Source organism: Piliocolobus tephrosceles, chromosome 8 (genome assembly GCF_002776525.5).
Source record: "Piliocolobus tephrosceles isolate RC106 chromosome 8, ASM277652v3, whole genome shotgun sequence".
Classification (NCBI taxonomy): Eukaryota; Metazoa; Chordata; class Mammalia; order Primates; family Cercopithecidae; genus Piliocolobus; species Piliocolobus tephrosceles.
This window is the reverse complement of record NC_045441.1, coordinates 64,487,565-64,500,093: the sequence shown is the minus strand read 5'-3', so window position 1 is coordinate 64,500,093 and position 12,529 is coordinate 64,487,565. Positions and strand designations below refer to the sequence as shown.

Genomic DNA, 12,529 nt, shown 5'->3' with positions numbered 1-12,529 from the left:
TTCCAAAGTGCTGGGATTACAGGTGTGCACCACAGTGCTCAGCCTGCAAATAGATATTTTTAAAGGTTATATGTCCATGTTTGGCTTAGGTCTAGCATACTATATATTAGCCATTTGTGTATATGCTATTAATTTTTCTTTCATTCTTGTTATTGATATATATGTCAATGTACACTTATCTATAAATATAAATATATTTATATCTATTGTCTATGTGTCTGTGAAACCATTTGAAGAAGTCTTTGATGTATAGTGGCCAAAGTAAATTTAATAAATTAATACTTCATTAAATTTAATATGCTTATTAAATTTAATTAAGAACACCTCTAAATTTCTATCATTTCATGGATAGATTTTATGAATGTAAACTAGAAGTAAGAATATGCTAAAATTCTCATAATATACCATTTTGAGATGATGGTTACTAAGGTGATAGTAAAATTATGCAGTTTATCAGATTGGAACACATGAGTTAACTGAAAGTAAAACACAAAATATAATTAGCAGTTGAGACACATATGATTTTTAGTATTTTAAAATAATAACTAGAAAGTTATTCTTTCTTTTGGCTTTTAATTTTTACTTCACTGAGACACTGATTTTATTCTAGGCCTTTCTTATCGACTGCTGACCTTTTCCTGTCATTTGATGTTAAAGATGATACAATGAATGCATCATCAATGTAACATGGCCTGAAACAGATCAGTAAATTGAATGTGATCATTAGAAATAAATCCAATTTTAAACTTAGCAGAGACTACAGAAGTCTTATTTATTACATTTCTTTTTTCTTAGTATATTTATGGTCCATTTGCTAATACACTATTAGGAATCAAATCACTGAAGATTTTAGCATTTTATTATCACCAAAACCTTTGTTTTAGTAAAACACAACAACATAGTCTTCTTGATTGTGAAAAGCTGTTGTCAGATCAAGTCATTTTTATGCCTCAGATCTTAAGGCACACTAATTCTTGAGACCATCTCTAAGGTCTTCCGTAAAAGGTGCTGTCTTTTTGAGAAGGAAGAAATGGCCAAAGTGTCTGTATCTGAAGTTTTCTGTGTTCTTAAATATCCCACATTGAGGATGAACAGGTAAATTAGACATATGAAACAAGACATATTTAGTATATTCAACCTATATTTATTATGAGTTTTTCATGTAATATGATATAATATGAAATAATTTAAGATGCTTATTAAGACTGAAAGAGAAATCAGTAGTAGGCTATGATTTGTTTCTTTATTTGGTGGTATAACAGTTAGCATTATTATAAAATCTAGTGGTTTTTTTTTTAGATGCTTCTACTTCTCACAGGGAAGCAACAATATTAATGTTCTTGTTTAGCTTAGTATGCTATATGTAATTTACATGTGATTTTCAGACTTGTAGTTACAAAAAAAACAATCTACTACAAAAAAAGTGCTACGGAGGCTTTCATGCTCAGCATCCCAAAAGGCAAAACCCAGGAAATATTACCAATACATCATGAGCCTCTTTGGTTTTCTTCATTTGGAGTGATGAAGTCAATCATTTGATTGAATTGACACAACAGTCCTTCAACTGTATAATCTGCTTCAAGAAACTATGTTGCTTAATATAACAACATGCCAAAATTGAAAACACTGAGAAATTAGCTTTTGCTTCCTTTTTTTATTTCATGTTTTTGGTTTGTGGGCCATACCAAAAAGACCATCAAAGATAAGATGGTCGTGGATGTGTGACCTTATTTCTGGGCTCTCTATTCTGTTCTATTGGTCTATGTGCCTGTTTTTGTACCAGTACCACGCTGTTTTGGTTACTATTGAATACAATAGTATTCAATGTTCTCCAACATAAGATATTGATTTCTTCACAATTCCTTCCTTTCTCAAATTTAGCTGTACATTGAGATCATCTGGAAAACTTTAAAACCTACTGATATTTGAGCACTACCCCAAGAAATTCTGATGTAATGTGGATGAAAATCTGGGCACTGGGTCTCATAATATCTCCCCCAGGTGATGATAATGAGCAGCAGACTTGGCATCCACTGGTGTATGTAAATTTGATATTCTCATGACTACTCATTGCTAGATTGACACCCAACTTTTGCAACTTCCCATTTACTGAAGAGATGGACTCCATGTCTCCCTCTCTCTCGTCTCTTAGCATAGATACTTCTGTCAAAGCTTGAATGTGACTTAGAAAACAAAAAAGCAATTACCATTACACATTTATTCTACAGTTTTTGCATCCTTTATACATGTTAGAGGCAACGACAATAACTTTTAGCAGTGTTTATTTTTGTTAAAAGAAACCAATTGAATTGAAGGTCAAAACACCTTCTGATTGCACAGATTAAACAAGAAAGTATTACGTATTTCAACTTTACAAAGCATCTTATTGATTTAAAAAGATCCATACTTTTAATAAAGTTCACCATGAACATATATGTAATAAGGAGACTAAAATAATCATTTTACATATCTACAACATGTATTTTCATATTTCAAGATCAACCACAAATCATATAGGAAAATATTTAGGTCCATGAAAAAGTTCCAAAACATTAAAAAATTAACATTTTGAAAAAAATCATATGTGAAAGCTCATTAAATAATAACATTGACAAATAAATAGTTAATCAGCTTTACTTATTAGCCACTGCCATGCATTTCTGGCATTCCATTCCAAGCGAGGGTCAGCATGCAGGGTATAATTTCATACTATGCAACTGTAAAGAGCTACAGGGCTTATTTTTGTAGTGAAATGTCACAAGGTCTTTCATTCTCTTTCAAAGGAAGATCATTCATGGCTGCTAAACTGTTCCCATGAAGAGTACCAAAAAAGCACCTTTCTGAAATGTTACTGCGAAGATTCATGACAACAATTTTTTTTTAACCTTTCTGTTTTGAAGGGGTTTTGTGTAGGATATGGGATGGGCCAGTAGATGGAGGGTATCTGAGAAGCCCTTTTCTGTTTTAAAATATAATGATTCACTGATGTTTATAGTATCAACAGTCTTTTAAGAACAATGAGGAATTAAAACTACAGGATACGTGGAATTTAAATGCAAATTGCATTCATGGATATACCTATATCTTGAAAAACTTGAAAAGGAAAAACTATTCCCAAAGAAGGTCCTGATACTTAAAAGACAGCTTGCTGGGTTTGATCAAAGCAGAAAGCATATACTTTCAAGTGAGAAAATAGCAATGGCAGGCTTGAGTTTTCCAAGCAATCAAATCTGTAAAGCAGATGGTTACTAGTAAGTCTAGTTATGGGAGTCTGAGTTCTAACTCATGCTGTGCTTGCTGGATTTGCTGGCTCTTTTCCGCTCTCTGTGATGCTGGACGGGCTTGGCAGGTGACATGCTCTCAAAGTTGTGACTGGACTCGTTGTGCTGCCGGGTGTACCTCTTGCACTTGCAGGCAGTGACTACTGTGATTTTGTAGGTGCGTGTGCTGCCATCTTGGCACTGCAGCTGGATTCTCTGGGTACGGGTTTTGTCATTGACACACCGCCACTCCTGGGAGCTCCTCCTGCTCCAGTACTTTGTTCCATAGCCTCCTCCAATCCAGTTAGGGAGCACTGGCAGGGGCAAGCACTCACCAGCACACACCAGCTCCTTCAGAGGGCTGATGCTGGTGCACTGGCCATCAGAGATGTATTTGGTGGAACGCAGTTCCCGGCAACCCACTTGAACCCGAGCTGCAGGAAACAAAAAAGAATGTGCATCAGAGACAAAAATGCAAATGAAGACCTTTGAAAAAGTGATCTGCAATGACAAAAATAATAGCCAAATGAGAGAAAATTGCCAAATAGAAAGTGAGCACCTACTTTATTTTCACAATGAAAACAATCCGCCTGGATAGGATAGAGACACTTCCATGAAAATCATCAGTTTATATGGCTATAACTTTTTTGGGAAAAAAAAATGTAGGCCCGATTTTTTTATATATATAACATTAGCTGATTGCTTATTAGAGTGTTTGAAAATCCAATTTTCTTAGTCTCACTCTCCAATAAGGGGTTAGCAGCTCTTCCATTTACGTGTAAATATTCGTTATTTAATGAGTTAAAAGAGTATACTTTAATATTCTTTCTCAAGGGTCATATTGGTTAATGTTTGCAAGTGCTTTCAATTAGGCTTTTAAAAAATCTGTTGAAAAGAATGTGGTAGGGCCATTTAAATATTGTGTATAATGCATATGCTCTCAGTAATATTTTATTTCAATTTTAGACTTTCGCTGCAGAGACTCATACATGCATATGTGTATAACATCTGACATTTTGCATATCAAACTTAATAACTATGTTTTAAACATAAATTCCCAAACTATCTTTTAAAAAATACAAACAGTAAGATGTCTGAAATGCAAAATGCCACTACAACTCAAGATTCGAAGAATATAAAAGCCCCTAAATCAGGAACGTATGGTTGCCATAACAACTTGGCTACATTTCCATGAATTTTATGGCAGAAAAATGCCTAACGTGTCTGATTTACAACTGCAAAAGGAACCACGGTGTTCATTTCCTGAATATTGGTCATGGCAAACTTTTTGTTTCAGTTATTTTTGATAGGTATGTTCTCTAATTGGCTGTTTCTTGTTACATGCCTTATGAAATTAAAGCAATAATTAATCTTTAAATATTTTAAGTTTTCCTTACCCTTGCTTTGTTATCTAAACTTGAGGAGAATTGCCTATAACAAGCTTGAAAAGAAATCAAGGCTTGCCAACCAGGAAAAAAAAAATAAAGATGTTTAAAAGTACAGGCTGCTGACATTTTACAAATAGAAATGATAAGGGACACTGAAGTGGTTCTACAGAGTACTGAAAGCTAAGTCAAAGTAGAACTGAATCAGGAGTTTCACTTCATCTCTGTATCCTAGTACTTCTGAGGTAAGAGATATAGCTTAAGAGGAACGTGACATTTGTGTAAAAACTTACTTATATATACATGCATGCATAGAATTGTGGGATTAAAATGTAAAGCATAAATTGTTTGGTTGGACAGTGTGCTCAGCGTGCCTGATTCTGTCTCCAGCTCACCTTCCTGCAGCTGCCTCAGGAATGCACCTGGAAATAGCCAGAAATAATTTCGACTTGTCAAGCTTTCTGTTCCTGTGTATATACAGATTTGGCATTTTTGCAGTGACAGCTCATTGACAATGAATACCCACCACATTGCTCAGTAATCTAATAATAATCAGATATGTCCTGTGTACTTAAAAGCAACCATCTTCATGAAAGTTAAAACATCTTAGCTTTCTTAGACATTAACAGTCATATTTGCTTTGACTTTTCAAAGGTCAAAACTACTTTTCATAGTTGAATGGAGTGAAGAAGGAGAGACAAAAGATTTGTGTAAGATTTCCTGTTCACTGTTTCTCTTTCTCTCTCTCTCTCTTAAAAACCTGATTATTAGCATGTGGCCTCTTCTAAAGGAAAAGATGGAAACAAAAGTTAGGGGAAATTTGAATCCCCCTAACCAGTGGTCAATTAGTGTGTCAACTAAGCTGTTGTTGTAAATCTCTTAAGTTACAAAAATGTCCCCAGTCTGTCACAGAAATATACAATTATCTAAATTTTGAATGGGACAACAAGGAATTATTTTAGAAAAATATGATTCTCCAACATTTTTAGTTTATCCCTCTTTTATATTGAGCTTCATCAAAACTTTTGACTATCTCACTAGATATATTTTAGAAATCCAATGTAAACAAATTTTTTTTCCTGGAAGCTTCCCTTTTTCCCTTGTGATTCCCTATATGTATTTGTGGATGGTAGCTAATAATACATATTAGCTACCTTTATACACTTTACTAAAATTGCATACGCTCTGAAATAAATTGACAAAAGAACCAGAACTTGAGCTATCTAAAACAATACTTTTTAAAACTCTCATTTTGCATGATTTTAACAGAACCATAGTTTAATTCCTGAAAATGTTTTGTTTGTGGATGTTTGATAAAACTTCAGTCTGTGCTTGCATTACTAAACTACTGTTTTAGTTAGGTTAACTTTAAAATCACTACACAGGGAAGAATGCCAGCCTATGCATGTGGCAGATTACTCCCAAATTGTTTCACAAAATATATATGGTTCAGGTTAGTTACCAATAAAACAATTCTATAGCAATGTGAGCTAATGCTACCAGAAAAGAAAAAAAAAAAAAAAAAAAAAAAAACCTGTACAAGTAAAACACACTTACTGTTCCGATCCAGTCCAGTGTTACTGAAATGCCTGCCTCCATTTCTGGCTTGATTCATCGTGCTGTTGCTGCTGGGGTGTGCTGGAACAGGTTTAACCACATGTGAATAAAGGATTTCTGTGGCATCATTTTTAAAAGCCAAACAGCTTTTCATTAGGATGCATGCAAGGGGAAGGAGATAGAAATGAATGGCAGGAGGAAGCATGGTGAGTAGAGGATTTGCTTGGCTGAAGAGCTGGTTAATTCCTTTGCCTCTGCTTCTGCACTGTATCTGTGAAATTCCTCCTCAAGCTTCCCTTTATATATCCACAGAGGTTTGGCGTTCATTCAGGTGTAAAGTTGTGTAGAGCTTCAGAGTGAAAACACAGAGAAGGGGTGGGATCCCTACATGACCCTGCAAAAGAATTTTACCAATGGAAAGGAAGACTGCAGAAAAGGAGGAGCTTGGTATACAAATTGCCTGAAATTTCAGAGTTGGACTTCATCACTAGTCTGTGAGCCGACGCAGGCAGGCACATTCTATATCAACGACAGACTCTCCTCTGCCATTTCCTTTCCTGAGTCTAGTTAACATTCGGGTTTAATTTAAACGAAAATACATCGCTGTTCATTTGAAGAGACTGGCTTTCCCACAGTTGTTCTATACTTCCCTCAGATTTTAGAGTATTTGCGTCAGGAAGGGAGTTCTTCCCAGGTAACAGGAATTCATGTGAGTTTAAATATTGTAGGACTTGCATGAAGCACCTAGTTAGCGAAACATTGCTTTCTCTCAAGAAGCAAACCAATATTTTTTTTTCCTTAAAGCAAACCAATTTTTTTTTTTCCACAGAACTAAAACCTGCCCCCTGGACATGCTTAAATAATTCAGCTTTGATCTGCATGAACTACTGTGCTGCTAGGTAAATTATTGCCAGGGGTTCTGTGTGGAGAATAATGAGTGTAGTTCTGTCTACATTAAAGTAAGTAATACTCATTTAAATACTACATTAAAGTAAATACTACCTTAAAGTAAGTAATACACATCTTAAAAATATGTCACAAGCATTAATATCCATAGCGTTGTTTTACATAAAACAAAGCCATTTGTGACAGACTGTTTAGTGAATCCAAAATAATTTTTTCTAGATTTTTTCAGAACACAGATTGTACTCATATTTACTAAATATTTTGCTCATTACTTCCTTTGACTCTGCTGCCCAAGTAAGAAACCTATTTTTCTGAATTACTTTACCTGCACCCAGAACACGTGTTCCATTAATTAATTATAGGCCACTGATAATCCCTTTAAAACAGTCATAAAATTCTATTTCATGATGGGACATCTCAATTGGAATAACTATTCTGAATCACCTTTTCAATTATAAATCCATTTTTGTCCTTTGTGTGGCTATCTAAGTCACCTAATTTTGTATCTCTTTTCTGTATAAGCTTTCGTCCATTGTAACTACTATTCACTTATCTGTCTGTCTATCTATCTGTCTGCCTACCTGAATTTCTCCATAGCAGCACTACTGACATTTTGCAAGAAGCAGTTCTTTATTATTGGGGAACTGTCCTGTGTGTTTATCATCTTCCCTGGCTTTTACCAACTAGACCCCAGTAGCACCCCCTAGTTGGTAACAAAAAATCTCCAAACATTGCCAGATGACCCCTATGGGGTAAAATCACCCCCTATTTGACCACTAATTATCTATTCATCTATCTCACTACAAAAGAAAGTAAAAATAAGAATAAAGGAAAAGTATTATAATACCAATAAATTGTTGTTCTTTTTTAGGACAGAAATGGTACTGTAGTTTTGTTTTAAAACAATTACTGCTTCTCTATCAGAGGTATATACTGGAATATCCTTAGATGAAATGATTTTATATACTCTTTTACATTATATGGAATAAGCTAGAATAAGCTTCAAAAATAATATGAGGAGGTTAGAGTGTGAGTGGCAAAAGATTAATTATAAGTTGATGGTTGTTAGAGCAGGATGGTAAAGTATTATATTCTGTTTATTCTTGTGTATGTTCCAAATTGTACATAATAAAAAGTTTAAAAACCAGAGTCAGACAATCAATTTAATGGACATATACTCCCTACTAACAATATATCTCTATCCTACGATTGGATAAATAGTCATTTATTCTAACATCCTTCCTGGAAAATCATATGTCAGTTTATTTTGTGCAAATGGAGATTACAGGCATCCTTCTAAAACACTAACTATGAAGAATTTCTGTCCTACTTACCAAGGGACTTGATGTTAATTACACAAAGCATGTTAATTTTAATCATTGACCTACAGACCCAATGCCTAAAGGAAATTAAAAGGTCAAAATAATCTAATCTGTTCCTCACTGCTTTTTCTTTTTTGTGTGTCAGGAGCAGGGGATATTTTAATTGGAATTTAATTATCAGGTTGGGCTAATGAGGTTGACCAAACTCATGCACAGTTATTAAATCTGCTGCACCTAGTATTTTGTAGGCTCAACCTTAGGATATCACCTCAGGCAGAAGCAAAATTAGAAGAGAAGGCAATGTCGTTGTGCATGTGGACAGGACAAACTCAGAGTTCTTGGGCCCAATTTACCTGACAGACCTCTGGAGAACTACTTTGAGGCTGGGTGCAGTGGCTTCGGCCTGTAATTGCTCACTCTAAGAAGCCAAGACAGGAGGATCGCTTGAGCACAGGAATTCGAGACCAGCCCAGACAACATAGTAAGACCTTGTCTCTGCAAAAATATAACAAAAACTAGCTGAGCATGGTGATTCATGCCTGTAGTCCCAGCTACTCAGGAGGCTGAGGCAAGAGAACCGCTTGAGCCTGGGGTGTTGAGGCTGCAGTGAGCTGTGATAGCACTGCAACACTCTAGCCTGGGCAAGAGTGAGACCCTGTCTCAAAATAAATCAATAAATAAAAAGAAATAAAACTACTTTGCTAAAACAGAAATAATCATAAATTTAATACTTAACAGTTATTCTGATCAGTTTAAAAGAGCTCCATTAAAAATAACCACAAACTATTGCTTCTCGGCCTTTTGGCTAAGATCAAGTGAAGGATAACCACAAACTATAATAACCCGAGAAGAATGGATATAGATATTTAATATTGAAATTGATTCTTTCTCATCTTCAGGCATTAGTATGTACCTGTTATTCCCTTTGCTTATAACACTCTTCCCTCACCCTCTTCCTTGACTAATCACCTACTTTTCCTTCCAGTCTCAGTTTAGACAGCACTAGCACTGAGAAAACTCGCCTTGTCCTCTCTTCCCTCTATCTGCTCGTCTCAATCCAGCATACATGTGTCAGAGCAGCTAGTTGCCTGATGACTTGGCAAGACTTATGAAAGAAGAACCATTTCTATCTTACGGGTATTGTGGAATAAGTGGTTAAATTAACTATTTAAGAAATATAGAAAAAATATTCTTTCATTAAAAAGAGATTGGCTAATATTTGTGGTAGGCAGTCGCTAAGATGGCTCCTAATAATCCGCTTCTCATGATATTCACGTCCTTGTAGCAATCCCCTTTTCTTCAGTGTGGGAGGAACTTAGTGATTGATTAACTTCTAATTAGTATAACATACTAACATGATGACATGTGACTTCTATGATTAGGTTTTCAAAAAACTGTGACTTCTGTCTTTCTGGCTGCTCTCGCTCTCTTGCTTGCTTTGGTGGAAGCCAGCTACCATAATGGGTACTTCCCCATAGGGAGGTCCATGTAACAAGGAACTGATGCCTGTGACCAACAAGGAACTGAATGAGGCCCTCAGCCAAACGGATGAGAATTCCATCAACAATGACATGGGTGAGCTTAGAAGCAAATCCTCCCACAGGCAGATGAGGCTGCAGCCCTGGTCTACAACCTGAATGCAAACTTTAGGAGACACATCAAACCAGAGGCACCCACAAGAACTATGAGATAATAAATGTTTGTTGTTTTAACTAAGTTTTGGGATAATTTGTTACATAACAGATAATCAGTACAATGTTATCTGTAATTATGTCATTTTGTGAATAATGCTAGGGCCTTGAGAGCATCAGATGTGGAATCATTAGACATGGTGACTTTGCATCTTGCACTCTTTGGGAGAGTGTTAAGACTTATTTTGTGTTCTCAGCTGTACATCATTGCAAGAAAAATAAAATAAAAATAGGAAATTTTGTTAAAGATTTATTTTATAGTCCTCAGCTGAGCCATCACTGTGGTGGCATTATTAACAATCAAATAATGGTATTAGAATTACTACTAGCAGTTTGATTTGTAAAAGCCGGAAACTAATTTTGATTTTCTAAATAGTATCATTTATCATATGACTTGGAAATTGAATTTGAAATCTGAATTTGGATCTGAAATTGAATCTTAGTTCTACCATTTACGATATGTATGAACTTGGATATACAGTTGACCCTTGAACAACACAGGTTTGAACAGTGAGGATCCACTTATACCTGGATTTTCTTCCACCTCTGCCACCCCGAGACGGCAAGACCAACCCTTCCTCTTATTCCTCCTTCTCAGCCTACTCACTGTGAAGACAGTGGAGATGAAGACATATCTTATGATGATCCATTTCCACTTAATGAAGAATAAATGTATTTTCTCATTCTTACAATTTTCTTAATAACATTTTCTTTTCTCTAGCTTACTTTAAGACTAGAGTATATTATATATATATAACTTACAAAATATGTGTTAATCAAATGTTTATGTTATTGGTAAGGCTTCCAGTTGACAGTACGCTATTAGTAGTTAAGTTTCAGGGGAGTGAGAAGTTATATGTGAATTCTCAACTGTCCAGGGGTCAGCTCCCTAACTTCTGTGTTGTTCAAGTCAGTTATACTTTCTGAAACTCTTTTAGTCAGTTTCTTCATCTACAAAACATGACCACGCTTACCTACCTCACAGAGGAACAAAAATATATGAAAATGTCTAACACAAAAGAAGAAATGTGGAAAAAATAGCCATTTAATATGAATCTAGGAGCACAGTTTTATATTATAGCCTTCAAATTATAAACATGAGTTTGGAAAGACTAGAGAAGTCTGAACAAAAATATGATTACCCTATTTAAGGTAAAGAGCAAAAAGCTGAGAGAAGGGAGATTTGTTTACGCCAAAAGAGTAAGAGATAATAGATAAATGTCATTAGTCTTAAAAAAATTAGTCTAATCAATTGTTTCTAATTTTTAACAGGGGATACATCAGAATACAACAGCACCCTTTATCTCCAGGGCATGTGTTCCAACACCTCCAGTGAAAGCCTGAAACCAGTTCTGAGCCTGACTGGCATCATTTGGAACACATTTCTGTTCATCTCTCCTATCCAGAAATTTAATGCCTTTTCCATCTTAACTAAGCGTTTATCATGTACTGTGGCTCTCACTTGTGCGGTTTGAAGGGCCACAGCAAAACTAGCAGGAATTTTTTTTCTTCTTTCATGGATTGAAGGTTCTTTCTTACCATAGATCTTAGCAAACTCAGCATACAATTTTTTTTTTCTTTCTCTATTAAGTCAAAAACTTTCACCTTTTCATTTACAGGAAACACTTTATGACTTCTCTTTGGCAAACCCAAATTGCCAGCATCACTACTCCTGTGCTTTGGGGCCACTATGAAGTAAAATAAGAGTTCATTGAGCACACAGCACTTTGATGCACAACAGGTGATCTGATAACCTAGATGGTCACTAAGTGACTTAATAGCACTACTCAGAACAGTGTAGAATTTCAAACATATCAATTGGTTATTTCTGGAATTTTCCCTTTAGTGAAACCAAAGAAAGCAAAATCACCGATAAAGGGCATTTCCATATGGATAAACAAAAAGCATTTACTGAATACAAGAATAAACTATTACTGCTCCTCTCTGGCTTAAAACTATTCTGAGAGTTCCCCTTAAGAAGATAGCACCTGTTAAATGGAAAAGTGATTAGCTATTATAAGTTTAGAAAAAATGCAAAAACTACCATAGAATCTTTATTTATAAAAATCCTTAAAACGAGAATGGACTAATCACTTTCATTCATTTCATATTAGTGTAATTGTGCCCAGTCTTTTTAAAGATGGTGTCATCCAGGCAAAGCCGAATGAGACATGAAGCCTACCCTCTATTCCTGTTCCAGAAAGTTCCTGGTTAGAATTTTACTAAAGGCACTCCCCTTAACCTACTCTTCCTGTACAATTTTCTTTCTTTCTCCCTCATCACCTTCATTAGTTGTCTCTTTATTTGTATTTTGTTTGAATGCTTGCTGGTGTTATTTGTTGAATATAATGTTTCATTTATTATAAACCGCCTCACCATGAACAATACTACTTTAGAGAACCCAGCTT

The 12,529-nt window shown here is 35.2% G+C and overlaps 1 protein-coding gene across 2 annotated transcripts in view; it reads right to left on the bottom strand.

Moving 5' to 3' along the window:
• Positions 1–2,265: 2,265 nt before the first annotated feature.
• The window catches only part of SOSTDC1 (sclerostin domain containing 1), a 37,729-nt gene continuing 27,465 nt past the window's right edge, over positions 2,266–12,529 (bottom strand). The window contains exons 2-4 of one of the 2 annotated variants that reach the window (XM_023216007.2): positions 6,203–6,596; positions 5,041–5,112; positions 2,266–3,694 (exon numbers count right to left, since the gene is read on the bottom strand). In XM_023216007.2, the coding sequence (XP_023071775.1) occupies positions 3,279–3,694; positions 5,041–5,112; positions 6,203–6,407 (693 nt within the window). In that variant the 5' untranslated portion in view covers positions 6,408–6,596 and the 3' untranslated portion in view covers positions 2,266–3,278. Of the gene's footprint in view, positions 3,695–5,040; positions 5,113–6,202; positions 6,597–12,529 lie in introns of those variants that run through there. The other variant, XM_023216008.2, reaches the window with a different exon arrangement.